Below are 25,993 nucleotides of genomic sequence, written 5' to 3'. Positions count from 1 at the left end.
AAAGCTACCAGACCCTCCTCATATGTTAACCCCTGAGGTCAGTATCATGAAGCTTCTCTTGATCATCTCCAATGCCAACATATCCTTTCTCAGATAAGCAGACCAAAGCTGCTCACAGTACCTTGACATTCATTTTCTTGAAGGAAAATAAAGGAATTTATGAAACTTTTGAGGAGGTTACAAGAGGATACAGTGGATTTTGTATATTTGGACTTTCAGAAGGCCTTTGACAAGGTGTCACACATGAGGCTGCTTACCAAGTTAGGAGCCCATGGTATTACAGGAAAGTTACTAATATGGTTAGAGCATTGGCTGATTGGTAGGAGGCAGCAAGTGGGAATAAAAGGATCCTTGCCTGGTTGGCTGCCAGTGACTAGTGGTGTTCCACAGGGGTCGGTGTTGGGACCACTTCTTTTTATGCTGTATAGAAATGATTCAGAGGATGGAATAGATGATTTTGTTGCCAAGTTTGCAGGTGATATGAAGATTGGTGGAGGGGCAGATAGTGTTGAGGAAAGAGGTATGATGCAGAAGGACTTAGACAGATTAGGAGAATGGGCAAGAAAGTGGCAAATGAAATACCATGTTGGAAAATTCATGGCCATGCACTTCAGTAGTAGAAATAAATGTGCGGACTATTTTCTAAATGGGGAGAAAATCCAAAAATCTGACATGCAAAGGTACTTGGGAGTCCATGTGCAGAACACCCTAAAGGTTAACTTGCAGGTTGAGTCAGTGGTGAGGAAGGCAAACACAATGTTAGCATTCATTGCAAGAGGTCTAGAATACAAGAGCAGGGATGTGATGCTGAGGATTTATAAGGCACTGGTGAGGCCTCACCTTGAGGATTGTGAACAGTTTTGGGCTCCTCATCTTAGAAAAGATGTGCTGGCACTGGAGAGGATCCAGAGGAGGTTCACAAGGATGATTCCAGGAATGAAAGGGTTATCATATGAGGGGAGTTTGATGGCTATGGGTCTGTACTCGCTGGAATTCAGAAGGATGAGGAGGGATCTCATTGAAACCTTTCGGCTGTTGAAAGGCCTAGACAGAGTAGATGTGGAAAGGATGTTTCCCATGGTGGGAGAGTCTAGGACAAGAGGGCACAGCCTCAGGATAGAGGGACGGCCTTTCAAAACAGAGATGCGGAGAAATTTATTTAGCCAAAAGATGGTGAATTTGTGGAATGCAGCTGTGGAGGCCAGGTTGTTGGGTGCATTTAAGGCAAAGATTGATAGGTTCTTGATTGGACATGGCCTCAAAGGTTTTGGGGAGAAGACCAGGAACTGGGGTTGAGGAGGAGATAGAAAAAAAGGATCAGCCATGTTGAATGATGGAGCAGACTCAATGGGCCAGATGGCTTAATTCTGCTCCTATGTCTTATGGTGCTATGGTCTAAAAATTATACATAAATAAAGACTGATAACCCACCAAAGTGCAAAGAAGACAAGTTGTGCAAATAAAAAACAAAATAATCCTGAGAAAATGAGCTGATGACTACTTGAACGTGAGTCTGAAGGTTGTTCAGATGAAATGCTGTGTGTGGTAGTGAGGACAGGCTTGACTCTGGCTCTCTGCTTCCACTGCAGGTCCCAAGGTCCAGCTGGTGGGACCCCAGTTGCCTGAAGATGAATCTGAATCCTCCTTGGATGACCCTTCTGAAGACAAAGGAAAGGCGAGGTCCTCACTGCCCAAGGAATTCCAGGTTTTGCTGTTTTATTCCCAACTACCAACAACTGCAACATTTTAGCTCTAGGGAATAAAGTCCTAATCTATTCGCCCTTTCCCTATAACTCAGGTCATTAAGTCCTGGTAACATCCTTTAAATTTTCTCATCATTCTCTCAATCTTATTGACATCCCTCCAAGAGGTAAGTGATCAGAACCTCACACAACACTCCAAATTAGGTGTCACCAACATCTTACACAATTTCAACATAACATCCCAAACCCTGTACTCAACACTTTGATTTATGAAGGCCAGATGCCCAAAACATTCTTTAAGATCTTATCTACCAATGATGCCACTTTCAATTAATTACGGATCTGTATTCCCAGATCCCTCTGTTTTACCACAGAGAGAGTGAGCCTTGCTGCTCACTGTGAAAGATCTACCCTGATCAGTCCTACCGAAGTGAAACACCTCACATTAAATTCCATCTGCCATTGTTCAGCCCATTTTCCCAGCAGGTCCAAATCCCGCTGCAAGCTTTAATTGTCTTCCTTGCTGTCCACTACAACCCCCAATCTTGGTGTCATCTGTAAATTTGCTGATCCAATTTATTATTGGGTGACCCTAGTGCCCTGACCAAACCAAGACTCTGCAGCTTGCCCACTTGTTGGCACTCAAACCCTGACCTATGACCTCATGTGTTTGTGACTCTCTTTCAGGAAGGTGAAAGGAGGCAAAGGAAGGCGCGAAATGATGCCCTCCAGAAGCTGAAACAAGAGGAAGTGAAACGACTCTATAGAGCACAGGTACGACATAGAACATACAATCGGGTCTTTACCTTCCCTTGTCGTCTCACAGACACTGGGCCTTTCCCTTCTCTCATCGTCTCACAGACACTGGGCCTTTACCTTCTCTCATCGTCTCACAGACACTGGGCCTTCACTTTCCCTCGTCGTCTCACAGACACTGGGCCTTCACTTTCCCTCATCGTCTCACAGACACTGGGTCTTTACCTTTTCTCATCGTCTCACAGACACTGGGCCTTTACCTTCTCTCATCGTCTCACAGACACTGGGCCTTTACCTTCTCTCATCGTCTCACAGACACTGGGCCTTCACTTTCCCTCGTTGTCTCACAGACACTGGGCCTTTCCCTTCTCTCATCGTCTCACAGACACTGGGCCTTTACCTTCGCTCGTCGTCTCACAGACACTGGGCCTTCACTTTCCCTCGTCGTCTCACAGACACTGGGCCTTTACCTTCTCTCATCGTCTCACAGACACTGGGCCTTTACCTTCCCTCGTCGTCTCACAGACAATGGGCCTTTCCCTTTCCTCGTCGTCTCACAGACACTGGGCCTTTACCTTCTCTCATCGTCTCACAGACACTGGGCCTTTCCCTTCCCTCATCGTCTCACAGACACTGGGCCTTTCCCTTCTCTCATCGTCTCACAGACACTGGGCCTTCACTTTCCCTCGTCGTCTCACAGACACTGGGCCTTCACTTTCCCTCATCGTCTCACAGACACTGGGTCTTTACCTTCTCTCATCGTCTCACAGACACTGGGCCTTTACCTTCTCTCATCGTCTCACAGACACTGGGCCTTTACCTTCTCTCATCGTCTCACAGACACTGGGCCTTCACTTTCCCTTGTCGTCTCACAGACACTGGGCCTTTACCTTCTCTCATCGTCTCACAGACACTGGGCCTTTACCTTCGCTCGTCGTCTCACAGACACTGGGCCTTTACCTTCTCTCATCGTCTCACAGACACTGGGCCTTTACCTTCTCTCATCGTCTCACAGACACTGGGCCTTCACTTTCCCTCGTCGTCTCACAGACACTGGGCCTTTACCTTCTCTCATCGTCTCACAGACACTGGGCCTTTAACTTCCCTCGTCGTCTCACAGACAATGGGCCTTTCCCTTCCCTCATCGTCTCACAGACACTGGGCCTTTCCCTTCCCTCGTCGTCTCACAGACACTGGGCCTTTACCTTCTCTCATCGTCTCACAGACACTGGGCCTTCACTTTCCCTCGTCGTCTCACAGACACTGGGCCTTTACCTTCTCTCATCGTCTCACAGACACTGGGCCTTCACTTTCCCTCGTTGTCTCACAGACACTGGGCCTTTCCCTTCCCTCGTCGTCTCACAGACACTGGGCCTTTCCCTTCTCTCATCGTCTCACAGACACTGGGCCTTCACTTTCCCTCGTCGTCTCACAGACACTGGGCCTTCACTTTCCCTCATCGTCTCACAGACACTGGGCCTTTACCTTCCCTCGTCGTCTCACAGACACTGGGCCTTTACCTTCCCTCGTCGTCTCACAGACACTGGGCCTTTACCTTCTCTCATCGTCTCACAGACACTGGGCCTTTACCTTCCCTCGTCGTCTCACAGACACTGGGCCTTTCCCTTCCCTCGTCATCTCACAGACACTGGGCCTTTACCTTCCCTCATCGTCTCACAGACACTGGGCCTTCACTTTCCCTCGTCGTCTCACAGACACTGGGTCTTTCCCTTCCCTCGTCGTCTCACAGACACTGGGCCTTTTCCTTCCCTCGTCGTCTCACAGACACTGGGACCTTGCCTTCCCTGGTCTTTGGTCATCATGCCTCCTGTCCATACACAACTGCGCTCCCAGAACTCACAAACAACTCACTGACCTGGAGGTCCCAGCCCTCGTCCTTGACAAAGGAGGGTTGGATGGTGTACGTGGATAGAACTGTACAAGATGATGAGACACATATAGTGGATAGCTAGTAACATTTTCCCGGGTTGCAAATGATTAAATCAAGAAGGCATAATTTTGAGGTGATTGCAGGAGATTGTTGGGGAGAAATCAGAGGTTGTTTTTTAACAGAGTTGTTTTTTTAACAGGTGTGTAATGGTTGAGATAGATATATTTGGGACATTTAAGAGACACTTTGATAGGGACATGGATGATAGAAAAATGGACTATATAGTGGGGGAAGGGTTAGATGGGTCTAACCATTGGATAGAAGTGGGTTAATAGGTTGGCACAACATTGTGGGCTGAAGGGCCAGTACTGTGCTCTGACATTCTATGTTCTAAGTATAACACTATCATAGCACCAATTCGTCAACACAAAATGCTGGAGGAACTCAGTAGGTCAGGCAGCTTCTATGAACAAGGATTAACAGTCAACATTTTTGTCTCTCCGAGCCTGAAAGGAAAGGGAGGGGGAAGATGACAGAACAAAACAGTGGGGAAGGGGAAGGAGGATAGCTAGAAGGTAATAGGGGAACACCAGGTGGGTAGGAAAGATAAAGGGCTGGAGAGGAAGGAATCTGATAGGAGAGGAGAGTGGACCATAGGAGTAAGGGAAGGAAGAGGGGACCCAGGGGGGAAGTGGTAAGAGGCCAAGGTGGGAAAATAGAACAGGGGAGTGGGAGGGAATTTATTTTTTTTACTGTAAGGAGAAATTGATGATCATGCCATCAGATTGGAGGCTACCCAGTTGGATTGTAAGGTGTTGCTGCTCATTGTGGCACAGGGGAGGCCATGGTCAACATGTTGGAACAGTACCAATGAGTAAACTAATTGGTCGTTGTAAATTGACCTTCTTTAGGCTTGGGTTAAAGAGTTGGGTTGGTGGACAGTGTGGCTCATTGGGCAGGAAGGGCCTGTACCGCTCTGTATCTCTAATTAAATTTAATTAATTAATTAATATTTGAATCTCTCACTGTTTAAAAGCATTCCTCTACCACAGTGGATGTCCTCGATTTTCCAACTAAAGGATAAAGTTAAAATTTTTTGTCACAAGTATATTGAAACACTCAGCTTAACAGAAACAACAAATTTGTATATATTACACTTGACCCCTGTTACCTTGGCATTGCTCTAAGTTGATGAGTGTCTCTGCAATGATCAATGGCAAATGGGTATCATGTCCTCCCAGCCCGTTCTCAATACACAGCCACCTTTCACCTTCACGCCAATTAGTGATCTAACTGTGTTTTATCATCTCTTCGGCAGTATCTTATCATAGATTTAGACCATAAAACATAGGAGCAGAATTAGACCATTCAGCCCAATGAGTCTGCTCCACTATTTGATCATGGCTGATTTATTACCCTTCTCAAACTTATTCTCCTGCCTTTTCCTGTAATCTTTGATGTCCTGACTAATCAATCCCCCCATTAAGTATACACAATGACTTGGCCTTTGCAGCCAACTTTGTCAATAAATTCCATAGATTCACCACCATCTGGCTAAAGAAATTCCTCCTCATCTCTGTTCTAAATTGTCGTCCATTGGTTCAAAGAATGTGTGCTCTTATCTGGGATTCCCCCACTATAAAAAACATCCTCTCCACATCCACTCTATCTAGGCCTTTCAATATTTGATAGGTTTCAATGAGATCCCCCCCTCCCATTCTTCTAAACTCCAGCGAGTACAAGCCCAGTGCCATCAAATGCTCCTCATACATTAACTCTCCCATGTCCACTCTATCTAGGCCTTTTACTGAATCTCCAAACACATCACATTCCCTCTAATTTGTTTTCCTCATTATATTCTCAATAAAAATACTCCAACAGGTTTTTTCAAACACATTTTCCATTCCAGAAGTAGCAACACAAGCGGATAGGAAGGCGTGCAGCAGGCTCGTCTTCATTAATCAGAACACGGTGAAGTAGAGTTGGGAAGTCATGTTGCATCTGCATGAATGGTTGCTTAGGCAGTGTTGGGGTCAGTTCTGGTCACTCCATTATCGGGAGGATGAGGAGGCTTTGCAGAGGTTCACCAATGTGCTGTCTGGATCAGAGAGCACGAGCTTTATGGAAAAGTTGAACAAACTTGTTGACTCTCTCTGCCCTCCCCCTTTGCTAGATAGTTCAGCGTCAGTTGCAGGAGGTGGAGGAGAAGCAGCGACTACTGGAGGAACGCGGCGTGTTGCTGGAGAAAGCTCTTCGCGGCGAGTCAGGTAGTTATCGTTGCCTACAGTCTGGGCTGTGGGCATTGCCTACAAGTTTGGCTTTTAATGTCCAATTGCACATTGGTTATTTTCGTGTGCACTCAGTGGCCACGTTATTAGGTACCTCCTGTCGCAGCACGTGATTAATTGAGTTACTGTCACCTTCCTGTCAGCTTGGACCAGACTGGCCATTTTTTCCTGTCGCCTCTTATTCTCGCCAACAGAACTGCCGCTTACTGGATGTTTTTTGTTTCTCGCACCATTCTCTGTAAACTCCGGAGAATCAGAATCAGGTTTATTATCACCGGCATGTGTCGTGCAAGTTGTTAGCAGCAACAGTACAATGCACTAAGTAATATAGAAAGAGAAAATAAATACTTAAGTGAATCAATGACAGTATATGTATATCGAATAGATTAAAAATCATGCAAAAACAGAAATAATATATATTAAAAAGTGAGGTAGTGTTCATGGGTTCAATGTCCATTTAGGAATCGGATGGCAGAGGGGAAGAAGCTGTTCCTGAATCGCTGAGTGTGTGCCTTCAGGCTTCTGTACCTCCTACCTGATGGTAACAGTGAGAAAAGGGCATGTCATGGGTGCTGGAGGTCCTTAATAATGGACACTACCTTTCTGAGACACCGCTCCCTGAAGATGTCCTGGGTACTTTGTAGACTAAATTTAAAACCCCCCTGTAGCTTCTTTTGGCCCTGAGTAGTAGCCCCCTCACCCCTCCCCCCCATACCAGACAGTGATGCAGTCTGTGAGAATGCTCTCCACGGTACATCTATAGAAGTTTTTGAGTGTATTTGTTGACATACCAAATATCTTCAAACTCCTAATGAAGTATAGTCGCTGTCTTGCCTTCTTTATAGTTGCATCGATATGTTGGGACCAGGTTAGATCCTCGGAGATCTTGACACCCAGGAACTTTATGCTGCTCACTCTCTCCACTTCTGATCCCTCTATGAGGATTGGTATGTGTTCCTTCATCTCACCCTTCCTGAAGTCCACAATCAGCTCTTCCGTCTTACTGACATTGAGTGCCAGGTTGTTGCTGCGGCACCACTCCACTAGTTGGCATATCTCACTCCTGTATGCCCTCTCGTCACCATCTGAGATTCTACCAACAATGGTTATATTGTCAGCAAATTTATAGATGGTATTTGAGCTATGCGTAGCTACACAGTCATATGTATACAGAGACTAGAGCAGTGGGCTAAGCACACACCCCTGAGGTGTGCCAGTGTTGATAGTCAGTGAGGAGGATTATCACCAATCCGCACAGACTGTGGTCTTCCGGTTAGAAGGTCGAGAATCCAGTTGCAGAGGGAGGTACAGAGGCCCAGATTCTGTAACTTATCAATCAGGATTGTGGGAATGATGGTGTTAAATGTTGAGCTATAGTTGATGAACTGCATCCTGACATAGGTGGTCTAAGGCCATGTGAAGAGCCATTGAGATTGCATCTGCCGTTGACCCATCGTGATGTGGGCAAATTACTATGGGTCCAGGTCCTTACTGAGGCAGGAGTTCAGTCTAGTCATGACCAACCTCTCAAAGCGTTTCAATGTGAGTGCTACCGGACGATAGAGCAGTTTCTGAGATTCTCAAATCACCCTGTCTGGCACCAACAATCATTCCATGGTCAAAGTCACTTAGATCACATTTCTTCCCCATTCTGATGTTTGGTCTGAACAACAACTGAACCTCTTGACCATGTCTGCATACCTTTATGCATTGAGATGCTGCTATGTGATTGGCTAATTAGATATTTGCATTAACGAGCAGGTGTACAGGCATACCTAATGAAGTGGCCACTGAGTGTAGTTTATGTATAGTGTCTTTCTTTGTTTATGTATAGTTTTTTTGTAAATTCTATTGTACTTCATTTTCCTGTGAACTCCAGAAGATGAATCTCAGGGTAGTATATGGTGATGTATATAGGCAAACACGAGGAAATCTGCAGATGCTGGAAATTCAAGCAACACACCCAAAATGCTGGTGGAACGCAGCAGGCCAGGCAGCATCTATAGGGAGAAGCACTGTCAATGTTTGGGCCGAGACCCTACAGCACTTCTCCCTATAGATGCTGCCTGGCCTGCTGCGTTCCACCAGCATTTTGGGTGTGTTGTATGGTGATGTATATATACTTTGGTAATATATTTTACTTTGAGTCCTAACTGGTGTGTTGGGGATGGCAAAACAGCTGAGAGATCTCCTGTGAACACTTAGAGGGCAGTTAAGGGATAAACGCATCAGCATGGGACTGGAGTCATGTGAAAAGATCGATTTTGTTTATTATTTGCTTGACGGATGTGAGCTTTGCAGACTGAGCCAGCATTTTATTGCCCCTTGAGAAGGTGGTGGTGAGCTGTCGCTGTATTCCTGGGTACATACACAACTCTGTTGGGGAGGGAGTTCCAGGGTTTTGACCCAATGACAGTGATGTTCATCTCAAAGTGTGTCCTTAGGAATGGCCATCAGACTTCACAGAAAAACTTCACGTTCAAGTTTAATTGTTGTCCAACCATACACATGAATACAGCCAAACAAGACAGCGTTTCTCTAGGGTCAAGGTGTAAATGACAGGACCGACAGGAACACACAATTACGATAGCAGTAAAACATACAATTACAAAAAAATAATAAAGTAATAATGATATAGCCCAGGGCCCTGAGTGTCATGGCCTGTAGATTGATGGTGCGTGCATTTTGTCCTGGAGCCATGTTTCTGTAAGAACAAGCCTGCAGCAGTTGCTCATCTTGTGCAAATGCAGCTATACGTTCAAACTGGAATCAGTTTATTATTGTCACATGTACGGAGATACAGTGAGAAGCTTGTCTTGCATACTGTCCATACACACAGTGGATTGAGCTATAATATTGTAAAACGATAACAGAATGCAGAATAATGTATAACAGCTAAAGAGAAAGTGCAGTGCAGATAGACGACAAGGTGCAAGGTCATAATGAGGTAGATTGTGAGGTCAAGAGCTCAGCTTATCATACTAGGGAACTATTCAATAGTCTTATAACAGCAGAGTAGAGGTTGTCCTTGAGCCTGGTGGTATGCGCTTTCAGACTTTTGTATCTACTGCCTGCTAAAAGAGGGAGGAGAGGACGAGAGAATGTCCATACGCTTGGTTTTTTACCTCAGATATCCAGACTCTGTATTGCTCTGGAACTGAAGGGTAAGGTTCGTCTGGTTCTCAGTCTTTTAAAGGCAGAGGAGGTGGAGTATGCTTTATGATTAATTCATCGTGGTGCACGGACATGGTGGTTCCCCTCAGTCCTCCTCACCTCACCTGGAACATCTAGAGGACAAACGTCTTCCAGTTTATCTGCCGAGGGAGCTTTTTGCCTTCATCCTGCTAGAGATGTACATTCCACCTCAGGCCAGTGTCAGGCAGGCACTGGAGGAGCTGAGCAATGTAATCAGCGAGCTGATGTCATCCCCAACATTGCTAGGGATTTCAACCAGACCAGCTTGAAGAAATCCCTGAACAACTAGCAGCAACATATCACCTGAGGAGCCAACATGCTTGATCACCATCAATAACTCTTAACATGCCATTCCACATCCACAGTTCGGAAAGTCCAATCACCTGGCTGTACTTCTACACCCAGCATATAGGCAGGGACTAGACCACACCACCAATGGTCAGAACCAAGATGGTATGGCCTGAAATGCCAACTGTACTGTTTTCCATAGATGCTGCCTGGCCTGCTGAGTTCCTCCGGCATTTTGTGTGTGTTGCTAAGAAGGTATGGTCAAGGAAGGCAGAAGAATGCTTACAGGACTGCTTTGAGATGGTGGACTGGACAATATTCACAGATACATCTTCAAATCTGAATGAATATGCACAGTTGTCACCAACTTCACCAAGACCTGTATGGATGAGCGTGTACCTTCAAGAACACACTAACATACGCCAACCAGATGCTGTGAATGAACTGGGAGATTTGTAGGCTGCTGAGGGCTAGATCTGTGGTAATCAAGGCCAATGACCCAGAACTATACAAGAATCCAGGTATGACCAACAGAAGGCTATTTTAAGGGTGAGAAAACAACTCCAATTGAAGTGAGAGATGCAATTGGATGCACATCAGCTCTGGCAGGGTTTACAGACCATTACTTCCTACAAAGCAAAACCTACCACCGTGAATGACAGGGGTATTTCACTCCCAGAAGAGCACAACACCCTTTCTGCTTGCTTTGAAAGGGAGAATAAGACTCCACCTGTGCAAACCCCTGCAGCATCCGGTGACCCTGCGATCTGTGGCTTGGAATCTGACATTAGAACATCAGGCCCTGATGGTGAATCTGGTAGGGCTCTGAGAACCTGGAGAGAGTGTCCAAGGATATCTTCAGTCTCTCACTGCTGCATTCAGAGCTTCCCACCTGCTTCAAAAGGCTGACAATCATACCAGTGTCTAAGAAGAGCAGAGTGAGCTGCCTCGACGGCTGTCGTCCAATGGCTCTCACATTCACTGTGATGAAGTACTTTGAGAGGTTGGTTATAGCCAGAATCAACTTCTGCCTAAGCAAGGACCTGGACCCACTGCAGTTTGCCTATTATCACACTAGGTCTCCAGCAGATGTAATCTCTCTGGTTCTCCACTGGGCCTTGGATCACCTGGACAATAGTAATACCCACGTCAGGCTGCTGTTTATTGATTACAGCTCAGTGTTCAAAAGCATCATACCCTCAGTTCTAATCAACAAACTCCAAAACCCAGGCCTCTGTACCTCCCTCTGCAACTGGATCCTTGACTTCCTCACCGGAAGACCACAGTCTGTGTGGATTGAAAATAACATTCCATTTTTGCTGATAATCAGCACTGGCAAACCTCAAGGATGTGTGCTTAGCCCACTGCTCTCCTCTCTAAACCATGATTCTATGGCTGGGCACAGATCAAACGGTGTCTATAAATTTGATGATAACACTATTGCTGACAGAACTTCAGATGATGATGAGGAAGTGTACAGGAACAAGATAGATCAGCTGATTGAGCAGTGTCGCAGCAACAACCTTGCACTCATCATTAGTAAATTCAAGGAATTGATTGTGGACTTCAGGAAGGAGAAATTGAGAGAATACCCATCACACCTCATTGTCCTGTGCTCCAGGGAAATGAAGTCCTAACCTAAGCAATTCAGATCTACAAATCCTGGCAACATCCTTGTTAAATTTTATTTGTACCCTTAAAAGCTTATTGATATTCTTCTTGCATGGGAAGTGTGCAAGACAAGATCCTGGTGTAGATGACAATAATAAACCAATTAATTTACCCTGAGAGAGGTAGCCCACCCCCACCATGTCCAATCCCTTCCTAGGATTCTACAGAACTGCTCCTTGTTTCTTTTGAGTACATCAGCATGGAACCATCTCTCAGCTTTCAGCAGACACCCTTTAACCTTCATGCTGGGTTTCCAGCAGCGGAAGTGAACAGTATCTATTCTTCTACCCCCAGCGTAATGCCACACATTCCGACTTCAGTCAGAACTCTACCACAGCCAAGGCTTTTGCAGGTTGCTATGACTACTGAAAGCCTGAGGCTAACTGTTAACAAGTGCAGTTACAATAGTGACACACTATAATAACTTGCTTCCATCAAGGTCATTTAATATAGCTTTCAACTCTTTAAATGTTGAATCTTGTAATATCATTTTTCAGACTCTAACAGCTATGAGAGTCTCATACTACAGGAGAGAAATCTTCTCCACTTATCTTGATATTACCTGGAATGTCATAACTCTACAATTACTGTGTCAATCAATGATTTACGAGTTTCAGCCTTGTATTCTCCAGCTTTGCGAGTTCCAGCCTTGCCACACCTATGTCCTGTGGACAATTCTGGTCAAACAGTAGGAAGTTGCGATGACTACTATCCTATTATTCTGCTGGTGTTCAAGGCTGTAATGAAGGACCTCTCTTTCTGTCCTTGATTCCAGAAACCAATTTTGGTCTTGGTCTTGGTGATGTTCACGGCTTCCTTCATCATGTCTGTAGCTTCCTCTTGGTTCTCACTACTGTTGGCCGTGCAGGCCCAGGTGGAGACTCGGGAATACCGTCACCCTCAGGTGTAGAAGGATTCTTCATTGCTGTTTCCGTAACAATTTTGCTTGACCAGTCAGAGTTGTCAGCCCTGAGCTGAACCCCCAAACCTGGAGGACCACTCTTAGTCTGGCCTCTACCCTTTGACCTGCTTGGCATGGGTGATGCTACCAAGAGCCAAAGCATAAAGCCTTGACTCCAGCCAGCAGAGCTCTCTGGGCCATTGAGGCACGCAAGCCTCCAAACCACGACAAGATTTCAGTCCTCTTGGAGGAAGGATGGGATGAGGCTGGGATCAATCCCAAACACTGGTTTTGTCTGTACAGTTTCACTCTGTGGCTGTTGGAGCTTTTCCCTGAGTTCTCCCATCTTCCCACCCCACATCCCAAAGGCATGGAGTGTGTACGTGTTAGAGAATAGTACAACATGGAAAGAGGCCATTCGACCCAACTGATCCATGCCAACCACGATGCCCATCTAAGCTCGTTCCATTCGCCATAAGACCATAGTTTGTAAAACCATTTAGACAATAGGAGCAGAATTAGGCCATTCAGTCCATCAAGACTTTTCCACCATTCCATCATGCTAATTTATTATCACCCTCAAGTCCATTTTCCAATCTTCTCCCCATAACATTTGAAGTGCTTACTAATCAAAAACCTATCATCCTCCGATTTACATTTACCAAATGACTTAGCCTCCACAGCCATCTGTGGCAATGAACTCCACAGATTCACTACCCTCTGTCTAAAGAAATAGCTCCTCATCTCTGTTATAAATGGACATCACTCTATTCTGAGGTTGTGCCCTCTGGTCCTGCTGAGTTCCTCCAGCATTTTGTTCAAAAGCTCAAATTTCAAAGTAAGTTTATTATCGAAGTACATATACATCACCATATACAACCCTGAGATTCATATTCTTGTGGACATACTGAATTAATCCATAGAATTATAACCATAACAGAATCAATGAAAGACCGTCGAAGCAGGGCGTTCAATCAGAGTGTGCTTGAAAGTGAGTCCATAGGCTGTGGGAACACTTCAATGATGAGGCAAGTGAAGTTGAGTGAAGTTACCCCTTTGAAACATAGAAAACATACAACACAATACAGGCTCTTTGGCCAACAAAGCTGTGCCGAACATGTCCCTACCTTAGAACTAACTAGGCTTTACCCATGGCCCTCTATTTTTCTACGCTCCATGTAGCCATGCAGGAGTCTCTTAAAAGACCTTATCATTTCTGCCTCCACCACCGCCACCAGCAGCACATTCTGAGGCTCCGGTACCTCCTTCCTGATGGCAGCAGCAAGAAGAGAGCATGTCTTGAGTAGTGGGGGTCCTTGATGGGTCTGTGTGTGTTGCTCTGGATTTCCAACATCTATAGAATCTCTTGTGTTAATGGCTGCTTTCAATAATGTTGCAGGCTCTGGTAGAAATCAGTTTATCCACTGAAATTTTGACTTCATTGGCTGGAGAAAAATTTGGTTACTGAATAATCAGAAACATTCCCTTTTTAAATTTTAATATGTATTTTTCCATGTGGTTGTAAAGTGCTTTTTTAATAGCTTAAAGTGGCCATATCAGTTCCCATGGGGACCACTTCTAGTCAGTAAATAACAAGAAAAGATTTGCAACTCATGCAATAACATGCATTCATGTACAGCTTTAAATAATAAAATATCCCAGACTGCTGAGACAGAGAGTGATACTGCAAAAACTTCACCCATAAACAGGAGCTTGATGAAAGGGGGAAAGAGGATCTTAAATGAGGAAAGATGAAAAGGTTTAAGAAAGGAGTTTTTTCTCAGTGTATTTAGTGATACAGCGTGGAACAGGCCTTTCCGGCTCAACGAACCTCACTACCCAGCAACCCACTGATTCAACCTGAGCCTAATCACAGGACAATTTACAATGGCCAATTAACCTACCAACCAGTGTATCTTTGAATTGTGGGAGGAAACACGAGCACCACGCATGGGAAGAGTGTACAAGTTTTCTTACAGAGGATGCCGGAATTGAACTCTGAACTCTGATGCCCCAAGCTGTCATAGTGTCACTCTAACTGCTACACTACCATGATGTGCCATGGTTCTGGGCCTTAAGAACTCATGAGTGCAAGGTGCTGGTAGTAGAGATTGCCTCACAGTGCCAGAGACTCGGGTTCAATGCTGTCTGCGTGGCGTTTGCATGCTATCCCTGTGAGCATCTGGGCTTTCCCCACATCTTAACGATGTGCAGGTTAGTAGGTTAACTATCCACTGAGGTGAGGCAAACTTGGATTCTTCTGGAATTAGAATTGAAATTGGTTTATTATCGTCACAAAGATTGGGCAAGATACAGTGAAAAGCTTGTCTTGCATAGTGTGCAGTCAGATCAGATCATTGGGGTGTCATGGTAACGTAGCAGTTAGTGAAAAACTAATACAGCTCGGATGTCAGAGTTCAGAGTTCAATTCCGGTTTCCTCGTGTGCGCGTGGGTTTCCTCCGAGTGCTCAGGTTTCCTCCCACAGTCCGAAGCTGTGCTGGTTAGTAGGTGAAGTGGTCATTGTAAATTGTCCTGTGATTAGACGAGTGTTAAATTGGTGGGTTGCTGGGTGGTGAGGCTCGTTGGGACGGAAGGGCCTGCTCCGCTTTGCATCTCAACAAAGAAATAAATAACCATACCGTGCACCAAGACAGTACAATAGCAATGCAGAATAAAGGGGCAAGGTAGACCGTGAGCTGAAGAGTCCATCTCATTGTACTATCCACCCAGGAACCCCGGCTGTCAGTTCAACATCGGGAAGGCCCAACCATAGCGACTGGGCTCAGCACAGGCCTCAGTCCTCAGACCATTCTCAGAGCAACATGGCAGCTCAGACAGATACATCCTCACCATAATGGCCACTTAGAACAGATGAAGAGCAACGTTTTAGCTAGAGGGCAGTGAATCTGTGAAATTCATTGCCATAGACAGCAGTGAGGGCAAGTCATTGGGTGTATTTAAAGTGGAAGCTGAAAAATTCTTGATTAGTCGGGGCATCAAAGGTTATGGGGAGAAGGTAGGAGAATGGGGTTGAGAGGGATAATAAATCAGACAAGATGAAATGGCAGAGCAAACTCGATGGCTGAACGGCCTAATTCTGCTCCTATGTCTTATGGTGTGATGGTGCATCTTTGCAATATGCTGTGGGTTTCTGTTCATACAGCAAGGACTCCCTGTTTCCCTGTCAAATTATCAGAGCATTCTCTTGTTTTTGCAGAATTGTAGTAAAAGCGACCGAGTGGAAATGCTGGGAGGCAAGGCAGGCGATCCCTTCAGCAGTGTTAACTGAAGGTTTCAGATGTCTTCCACTCCACACACAATCCTGTGAAACAATTAACACCACACCGGGTGGGAGCTGCAACAACTTCCTCAAAATATTCATCAAAGCATTAAAGACACAAAAGTCAATAGCATATAACGGTGTAATCATTCTGACATGTACTTTTGAAAAGTCTTTGGCTTCAAATGCTTATTTTGTGAAAGGTGTTTCTGTGTGTGGGGGAAGAGAATGTCTGCAAATATCCTCAGTGACTTAATAGTCTTACATTGTGGAAGCAAGCTGTCCAGTCCACCGATCTGCCACGAGAAATTTTTGAAGTATGGGTTCCCTATTGATAACTCCGTAAATAAACATATCAAAGTAGATGCCATCTACAAACCTCTAAGAGCCAATAGAATTCAAAGGTCAGCTGAAGGGATAGCCAATCAGGACTGAGGCAAGCAAAAGGGGACTATATAAACATGAGCACTCCCAGAGAGAAACGCCAACAACTGCGCACTGAGGATGTCACCTTGACTGGTGATCAAACGTCTGCAAGCTAATTGCCAAGCTCGGCCAACACCACAACATCAATCATTTAAGAGTCCTTTTTATATCTTTGTCTCTCTATCTCTATCTCTCTAGCTCTCTCTTTGTCTCTCTCTCTCTCTGTCTCTCTATCTCTCTATCTCTCTCTTTGTCTCTCGCTCTCTATCTCTTTATCTCTCTCTCGCTATATATATATATCATCTCTCTCTCTCTACCTCTCCATCCCCTTTGCCTCATTGAGCTGCATTGCTCAGCAACCCCCGATTTAAGCCTAGCCTAATCATGGGATCATTTACAATGACAGATTAACCTATGAACTGGAGCATCTTTGGACAGAGGGAGGAAACCCACACATTCCTAGGGGAGAACATACAAACCCCTTACAGACAGTGGCAGGAACTGGTACCTTACGCTTTGATCTAACCACTGTGCCACTATACTTCCCTCTATGGGTGATAGAAAGATGGAGGGTTATGTGGAAGGGAAGGGTAAAAGGACCTGTACTGTGCTATATTTTTCTATGTTCTATGCTGTAAATCTGAAGTCTCTCTAACTGGCCATTTTGTTTGGTTGCTTAGAGCTTGACTCAAAGGAAGAACCTCAACTCATGCAGAAGTGGTTCAGGCTGGTGATGGAGAAGAATGTATTGGTTTGTTATGAAGCTGAACTGATGATATTGTGAGTATTCCATTTGGTGGAGGGCTGGGCACACAGGGCTTGTAGAGTCACAAGCCCTACAGCGCAGAAACAGGCCCTTTGGCCCATCTAGTCTACTCAATCCCATCGACCTGCACACGGTCCATAGCCCTCCGTACCCCTCCCATCTATGTACCTATCCAAATTTCTCTTAAATATTGCAGTCAAACCCACATCCACCTCTTCTGCTGGCAGCTTGTTCCACACTCGCACCACCATCTGAGTGACGAAATTCACCCTCATGTTCTCCTTAAATATCTCCCCTCTCACCCTTAATCCATGACCTCTAGTTCTAGTCTCACCCATCCTCAATGGAAGAAGCCTACTTGCATTTATCCTATCTTTCCTCAAAATTTTGTATACCTCTATCAAATCTCCCCTCAAATTTCTATACTCTTGGGAATAAAGTTTGAATCTATTCAGTTTTTCCCTATAACTCAGGACATCAAGTCCTGACAACATCCTTGTAAATTTTCTCTGCACTCTTTCAGTTGTATCAATGGGATGAGTCATTGACCAGAAGGCCAACTGGCCATTCAATTGATGCACCTTTGAAAGCATCATGTCCCAGTGAATTGATACGGCAACTGTTCTGCCCGTGACCGCAAGAAACCGCAGAGGGTTGTGGACACAGCTCAGCACCCCACAGGAACCAGCCTCCCCTCCATGAACTCTGTACACACCTCCCGCTGCCTCAGTAAATCAGCCAGTGTGATCAAAGACCCCACCCATCGAGGGCATTCTCTGTTCTCCCCTCTCCCAAGATACAAAAACCTGAAAGCACGTTCCCACCAGGCTGAAGGTCAGATTCCATCCTGCTGTTAAATGGTTCCCTAATGTGATAAGATGGACTCTTGACTTCACGATCTACCTCATTATGGTCTTGCACCTTATTGTCGATCTGCACTGCACTTTCTCTGTAGCTGTAACACTTTATTCTGCACTGTGTGAAAGAAATACGGATGACCATGTGAGAGGGAAGGGTTACATTGATCTTGGAGTGAGTTAAAATGTCATCTCAACATTGTAGGCCAAAGGGCCTGCACTGTGCTATACTGTTCAATGTTCCATTTGTCTTTTCCCTCGTACTTTCTCAATGCACTCTGGGATGAAATCATCTGCATGGGTGGCATGCAAGACACATTTTTTACTGTCCATCTGTACCAGTAACATGTGTGAAGCCTCTGAAGTTCTCGCACAAGACCATGGAATGTTTATCATGTTGAAACATTGGCACAGAACAAGATCTGACAAACATGAACATCTTGTATGGTCAAGAATCAAAAGGCTCTGGATGCTGGAAATCTGAAATAAAAAATCACCACCTTCCTCCTTCCCTGTCTCCCATGGTCCATTCTCCTCTCCTATCTGATCCCTCCTTCTCCAGTTCTTTGCTTTTTCCATCTATCACCTCCCAGCTTCTTACTTCATCCACCCTCCTTCCTCCTCACCTAGTCTCATCTATTATCTGAGCAACACACACAAAATGCTGGAGGAATTCAGCAGGTCAGGTAGCATCTATGGAAATTAATAAACAGTTGATGTTTCAGGCTGAGACCCTTCATCAGGACTGGAAAGGAAGGGGAAAGATAAACAGGTGGGGGGCAGGGGGGAATGAGAAGTACAAGCCTGCAGGTGATAGTTGAAGTCAGGTGGGTAGAGAAAGGGGACGAAGTAAGAAGTTGGGAGGTGATAGGTGGAAAAAACAAAGGGCTGGAGAAGAAGGAATCTGATATGAGAGGAGAATGGACCATGGTAGAAAGGGAAGGTGGAAGAGCAGCAAGGGGATGTCATTAGCAGGTGAGGAAATTGAAGAAGAGGGAAGGAGGGGGGGGGGGGGAATTACCGGAACTTGGAGAAATCAATATTTATACCATCAGGTTAGAGGCTACCTAGATGGAATCTGAGGTGTTGCTCCTCATGCCAGAAGGGGAGGCCATGGGCTGACATATTGATATAGCAATAGGGACTGGAATTGAAATGGTCGGCCACCAGGAAAACCTGCTTTTGGCAGATTGTGCGAAAGTGCCTGACAAAATGATCCCTTAATCACCGTTGGGTCTTGCCAATGCGGGAGCACCAGATAAGTAGACAACGCCAGAAGGTTCACATGTGAAGTGTTGCCTCATCTAGAAGGACTGCTTGGAGGTGAGAGAGGAGGTGAATAGGCAGGTGTAGCATTTCTGTAATCTGCAGGGCTAATCTTCCCCCTCACCTGGTCTCACCGATTTTCTACCAACTTGTACCGCTTCCCTTGCCCCCATCTTCTTATTATGGCTCCTGCCTCTTCCTTTCCAGTCCTGATGAAGGGTCTCAGCATCTGTATAATCTCTTGTGTTTATCAATAAGTTTGAAAGAATGCAGAGAAAGTTTACAAAGATGTTGCCAGGACTTGAGGACCTGAGATATAGGAAAAGACTGAATAGGTCAGGACTTTATTATCTAGTTGGGGAGAAGGTTCAGAAATCAGAGATGCAAAGGGACTTGGGAGTCCTCTTGCAGGATTCCCTAAAGGTTGACTGGAAGGTTGAGTCAGTGGTAGGGAAGGCAAATACAACGTTAGCATTCATTTCGAGAAGACTAGGAGATAAAAGCAATGATATAATTCTGAGGCTTTATAAGGCATAGGCGAGGCCTCACAAAGTATTGGGAGCAGTTTCGGGCCCCTTATCTAAGAAAGGATGTGCTGACATTGGAGAGGGTCGAACGGAGGTCCACGAGAATGATCCTGGGAATGAAAGGGTTAACACGTGAGGCGGATTTAATGTTCTAGGCCTGTACTCACTGGAGTTTAGAAGAATGAGGGGGAATCTCATTGAAACCTATCAATATTGATAGATGGAGTGGACATGGATAGGATGTTCCTAAAATAGGTGAGTCTAGGAACAAAGGGCACAGCCTCAGAATAGACAGACACCCATTTAGAATAGAGATGAGAAGGAATTTCTTCAGTAAGTTCGTGGAATTCATTGCCACAGGTAGCTGTGGAGGCCAAGTCATTGGGTATATTTAAAGTGGAGGTAAATGGGTTCAAGATTTGTTAGGGTATCTAAGGTTACAGGGAGAAGGCAGGAGAATGGGATTTAGAGGACTAATGTCAGCCATGATGGAATGACGGAGCAGACTCAATGGGCCAAATGGTCCAATTTTTTTCCTATATATTGTGGTCTCAACATAATTATGAGTTCATTCGAGATGCATGATGTGGTGTTGATCTACAGGGGAAGGGGTTTCAATTGTCAGGGCAGATCCCAGACTGGCAATGTTCCCACTTCTTTCCCGTTGTGCCTTCCCAGTGCCCGGGAGCTGGAGCTGGAAGACCATCAGAGCCGATTACAGCAGCTGCTTCACCGTCGGATGGAAGTTGATGGTGAGCAAGGAACCTCATGGCAGTTCTTAATTAAATCACTGCTGTTTCGGTGCCTGTAATTATCAGCAACGAGCTGCCGGCTTTTCCTGCCAGTGTTTAATTAAATAATTGGCTGTTAGCCACCTGTGTACCCTCCAGAGATAATCGGGCACCAGGTAAGACTGTTCTGGTACAATAAGGTGATGGTAGCTGACTCACCTGTCCTCTTCCCCCTCCCCACATCCACCACCAGTGGATTTAGTGTGCTCTGTGTAGAACATACACCATGGTTACTCACCCAGGCACCTCCCAAAATCACTCATCTCTCCCACCAAAGAGGAGAAAGGGAAATCGGTTCCGAGCAATACCTCCTCTCCCAGTCACACACCTGCCTAACTTTATCTTGTTGCACTGTTGCACACTGCCAGGGATGTGAATGACTGAATGGTGCCTGAAGGATGGTTGTAGTTGGGATCTGAATGTCCAAGGTTACACGTTGGCGGAGGGCTCTACTGGTGAAAAATGGCATCAAATCATCAGAAAGATGTGACATAGCATCAGAAGGTGTTGAATCCTTGTAGGTTGAGTTAAGAAACTGCAAGGGTAAAAAGACGTTGATGGCATTTATATACGGGCTTCTCAACAGTGGCTGGGAGATGGACCACAGATTACACCAGGAGATAGAAAAGGCGATTCAAAAGGGCAATGTTATGACAGTCATGGGAGATTTTAACATGCAGATCGATTGGGAAAATCAGGCTGGTAACTGATCTCAAGAGAATGAGTTTGTTGAATGCCTAAAAGATGGCTTTTTAGAGCTGATATCTAGGGGATCAGATATACTGGATTGTGTGTTATGTAAAGAACCAGAGGTGATTAAGGAGCTTAAGGTAAAAGAACCCTTAGGAACCAGTGATCACAATATGATTGAGTTCAACTTGAAATTTGATAGGGAGAAAGTAAAGTCTGATGTAGCAGTATTCAGTGGAGTAAGGGAAATTACAGTGGCATGAGAGAGGAGTTGGCCAAAGTAAATTGGAAGGAGATGCTGGCAGGGATGTCAGCAGAGCAGCAATGGCGTGTGTTTCTGGGAAAAATGAGGAAGGTGCAGGACATATATATTCCAAAAATGAAGAAATATTTAAATGGTAAAATAGTACAACCATGGCTGACAAGGGAAGTCAAAGCTAAAGTGAAAGCAAAAGAAAGGGCATATACCAAACAAAAATTAGTGGGAAGGTAGAGGCTTGAGAAGTTTTTAAAAACCTACAGACAGCAACTAAAGAATCATTAAAAGGGAAAAGATGAAATATGAAAGTAAGCTAGCAAATAACATCAAAGCGGATAGTAAAAGTTTTTTCAAGTATGTTAAAGAATAAAAGAGAAATGAGAGTGGATATAGAACCGCTAGAAAATGAGGCAGGAGAAATAATAACGGGGGACAAGGAGATGGAAGATGAACTAAATGGGTATTTTGCATCAGTCTTCACTGTGGAAGACACGAGCAGTGTGCCAGATGTTGTAATGTGTGAGGGAAGAGAAGTGGGTGCAGTTACTATTACAAGTGGGAAGGTGCTCAAAAAGCTAAAAGACCTAAAGGTACATAGTCACCTGGACCAGAGGAATTGCACCCTAGGGTTCTGAAAGAGAACCCTAGGGTGCAGATCACATTAGAGATTGTGGTGGCATTAGAAATGGTCTTTCAAAAATCATTGGACTCTGACATGGTGCCAAAGGACTGGAAAACTGCAAATGTCACCCTACTCTTTAAGAAAGGAGGGAGGCAGCAGAAAGGAAATTATAGACCAGTTAGCCTGACCTTGGTGGTTGGGAAGATGTTGGAGTCAATTATTAAGGATAAAGTAATGGAGTATTTGGTGACACAGGACAAGATCGGACAAAGCCAGTGTGGTTTCCTTAAAGGAAAATCCTGCCTGACGAACCTATTGGAATTCTTTGAGGAGATGATAAGTAGGATAGGTAAAGGGGATCCAGTCGATGTTGTATATTTGGACTTTCAGAAGGACTTTGACAAGGTGCCACACATGAGGCTGCTTACCAAGTTAAGACCCCATGGTATTACAAGAAAGTTATTAACATGGTTAGAACATTGGCTGATTGGTAGGAGGCAGCGAGTGGGAATAAAAGGATCCTTCTCTGGTTGACTGCCAGTGACTAGTGGTGCTCCGCAGGGTTGGTGTTGGGACCACTTCTTTTTATGCTGTATATCAATGATTCAGATGATGGAATAGATGGCTTTGTTGCCAAGTTTGCAGGTGATATGAAGATTGGTGGAAGGGCAGGTAGTGTTGAGGAAAGAGGTATGATGCAAAAGGACTTAGACAGATTAGGAGAATGAGCAAGAAAGTAGCAAATGGAATACAATGTTGAAAAATGCATGGTTATGCACTTTGGTAGTAGAAATAAATGTGCGGACTATGTTCTAAAAGGGGAGAAAATCCAAAAATCTGACATGCAAAGGGACTTGGGAGTCCTTGTTGCTGGTGAGGAAGGCAAATGCCATGTTAGCATTCATTTCAAGAGGTGTAAAATACAAGAGCAGGGATGTGATGCTGAGGCTTTATAAGGAACTGGTGAGGCCTCACCTTGAGTATTGTGAACAGTTTTGGGCTCCTCATCTTAGAAAAGATGTGCTGGCATTGGAGAGGGTTCAGAGAAGGTTCAGAAGGATGATTCCAGGAATGAAAGGGTTATCATAGGAGGGAAATTTGATGGCTCTGGGCCTGTACTCGCTGGAATTCAGAAGGATGAGGAGGGATCTCATTGAAACCTTTTGAATGTTGAAAGGCCTAGACAGAGTAGATGTGGAAAGGATGTTTCCCATGATGGGGGAGTCTAGGACAAGAGGGCACAACCTCAGGACAGAGGGACGTCCTTTCAAAATAGAGATGCAGAGAAATTTCTTTAGCCAAAGGGTGGTGAATTTGTGGTATTTGTTGCCACATGCAGATATGGAGGCCAGGTCATTGGGTGTATTTAAGGCAGAGATTGATACATTCTTGATTGGACATGGCATCAAATGTTATGGGGAGAAAGCCGGGAACTGGGTTTAAGGAGGAGGAAAAAAAGGATCAGCCATGATTGAATGGTGGAGCAGACTTGATGGGTCAGATGGCCTAATTCTGCTCCAATGACTTATGGTCTTATGGTTTTATCTGTGTAACAGATCCCGTACATTTGTATCAGTGTGGATCGGAGTGTAACAGATCCTGTACATTTGTATCAGTGTGGATCAAAGTGTAACAGATCCCGTACATTTGTATCAGTGTGGATCAGAGTGTAACAGATCCCGTACATTTGTATCAGTGTGGATCAGAGTGTAACAGAGCCTGTACATTTGTATCAGTGTGGATCGGAGTGTAACAGATCCTGTACATTTGTATCAGTGTGGATCAAAGTGTAACAGATCCCGTACATTTGTATCAGTGTGGATCAGAGTGTAACAGATCCCGTACATTTGTATCAGTGTGGATCAGAGTGTAACAGAGCCTGTACATTTGTATCAGTGTGGATCAGAGTGTAACAGATCCCGTACGTTTGTATCAGTGTGGATCAGAGTGTAACAGATCCTGTACATTTGTATCAGTGTGGATCAGAGTGTAACAGAGCCTGTACATTTGTATCAGTGTGGATCAGAGTGTAACAGATCCCGTACGTTTGTATCAGTGTGGATCAGAGTGTAACAGATCCCATACATTTGTATCAGTGTGGATCAGAGTGTAACAGAGCCTGTACATTTGTATCAGTGTGGATCGGAGTGTAACAGAGCCTGTACATTTGTATCAGTGTGGATCGGAGTGTAACAGAGCCTGTACATTTGTACCAGTGTGGATCAGAGTGTAACAGAGCCTGTACATTTGTGTCAGTGTGGATCAGAGTGTAACAGATTCTGTACATTTGTACCAGTGTGGATCAGAGTGTAACAGAGCCTGTACATTTGTATCAGTGTGGATCAGAGTGTAACCCAGAGTGTAACAGATCCTGCACATTTGTATCAGTGTGGATCAGAGTGTAACAGAGCCTGTACATTTGTATCAGTGTGGATCAGAGTGTAACAGAGCCTGTACATTTGTATCAGTGTGGATCAGAGTGTAACAGATCCTGTACATTTGTATCAGTGTGGATCAGAGTGTAACAGATCCTGTACATTTGTATCAGTGTGGATCAGAGTGTAACAGAGCCTGTACGTTTGTATCAGTGTGGATCAGAGTGTAACAGATCCTGTACATTTGTGTCAGTGTGGATCAGAGTGTAACAGATCCTGTACGTTTGTGTCAGTGTGGATCAGAGTGTAACAGATCCTGTACGTTTGTGTCAGTGTGGATCAGAGTGTAACAGATCCTGTACATTTGTGTCAGTGTGGATCAGAGTGTAACAGATCCTGTACATTTGTATCAGTGTGGATCGGAGTGTAACAGATCCTGTACATTTGTGTCAGTGTGGATCAGAGTGTAACAGATCCTGTACGTTTGTGACCTCCAGTTATCATGTTACCAACTGACCAAGAATCTGAACTTGTCACAGACACAGAAACTGTGGTACCACCAGTCCATGAGACTCGGCTTTTTGAGTTTGCTGCTATGCCCTGTGATACGATGAGCCCAACAGTGTTCCTGGTTACATCCGTCAGAGCTTCAGAGAGTGGGAACATAACTTACTGCCCGGGCTATCCTCGGTCCACAACACCAAACCAGTATTACAGGAGTATTTAAGTTATTGTCTGCATTCTTTCCTGGCCTGAGAAGTTTATTCACCCTGTTATGTTTCCCCAAACAGAGCAACAGAAAACGGAGAAAGAAATGTCTGAGGAAGAGCAGATGCGAAGTGAAATGCTGGAGGTGGTGGAACAGAGAGACAAGTTAGTGGCGCTGCTGAAAGAGCAACAGCGGCAGGAGGAGGAGGAGAACCAGGATCTGGAGAGCTGGATGTTAGCCAAAGGGTACAGGTTCAACTGGTCCTGAGTCACACCCGTCCTGACCGAAGCTTCATGGACAGGGGCTTCCGGCAGCAGCAGCACCTGTGGATGAAAATACTTCCATATCCAGTCCGTGTTCTTTCCTGGATCAGCAGGAAGAGGCACCCAAAGGAGGCTATGCTGCACATTAAAGAGTTTGTAAAGATGAGATTTATCTGTCACATGTACATCGAAGCATCAAATCAAATCAGCGAGGATTACACTGGAGCAATCTTTAAAATAAAGATCATCTTTATTTGTCACATGTACATCAAAACATGCAATGAAACGTGTTGTTTCTGTCAAATCTAATCAGGGAGGGTTTCTGGGGGCAGCTCACATTGCCGGTACCATCACAGCATGCCCACAGTAACCCGTACAGAGTGTGGGAGGAAAGCAGAGCATCCGGAGGGAGCCCACACAGTCACAGGGAGAACAAACAAACTCCGTACAGACAGCAGCGGGAATGGA

General features: G+C 45.0%; 1 protein-coding gene across 11 annotated transcripts in view; it reads left to right on the top strand.

The window, feature by feature from the left end:
• The window catches only part of LOC140729753 (F-actin-monooxygenase MICAL2-like), a 261,577-nt gene extending 235,808 nt beyond the window's left edge, over nucleotides 1-25,769 (top strand). For 9 of the 11 annotated variants that reach the window (XM_073049926.1, XM_073049935.1, XM_073049934.1 and 6 more), the window contains 6 exons: nucleotides 1,590-1,705; nucleotides 2,391-2,477; nucleotides 6,524-6,617; nucleotides 17,081-17,180; nucleotides 20,495-20,568; nucleotides 25,345-25,769. In XM_073049926.1, the coding sequence (XP_072906027.1) occupies nucleotides 1,590-1,705; nucleotides 2,391-2,477; nucleotides 6,524-6,617; nucleotides 17,081-17,180; nucleotides 20,495-20,568; nucleotides 25,345-25,529 (656 nt within the window). In that variant the 3' untranslated portion in view covers nucleotides 25,530-25,769. The remainder of the gene's footprint in view (nucleotides 1-1,589; nucleotides 1,706-2,390; nucleotides 2,478-6,523; nucleotides 6,618-17,080; nucleotides 17,181-20,494; nucleotides 20,569-25,344) is intronic. The other 2 variants (XM_073049933.1, XM_073049932.1) reach the window with 1 other exon arrangement.
• The last annotated feature ends 224 nt before the right edge of the window (nucleotides 25,770-25,993 follow it).

The sequence above is a fragment of the Hemitrygon akajei genome, chromosome 6 (genome assembly GCF_048418815.1).
Source record: "Hemitrygon akajei chromosome 6, sHemAka1.3, whole genome shotgun sequence".
In the NCBI taxonomy this organism is placed as follows: Eukaryota; Metazoa; Chordata; class Chondrichthyes; order Myliobatiformes; family Dasyatidae; genus Hemitrygon; species Hemitrygon akajei.
Note: the sequence above shows the minus strand (reverse complement) of the source record. Positions and strands in the feature narration are given on the sequence as shown.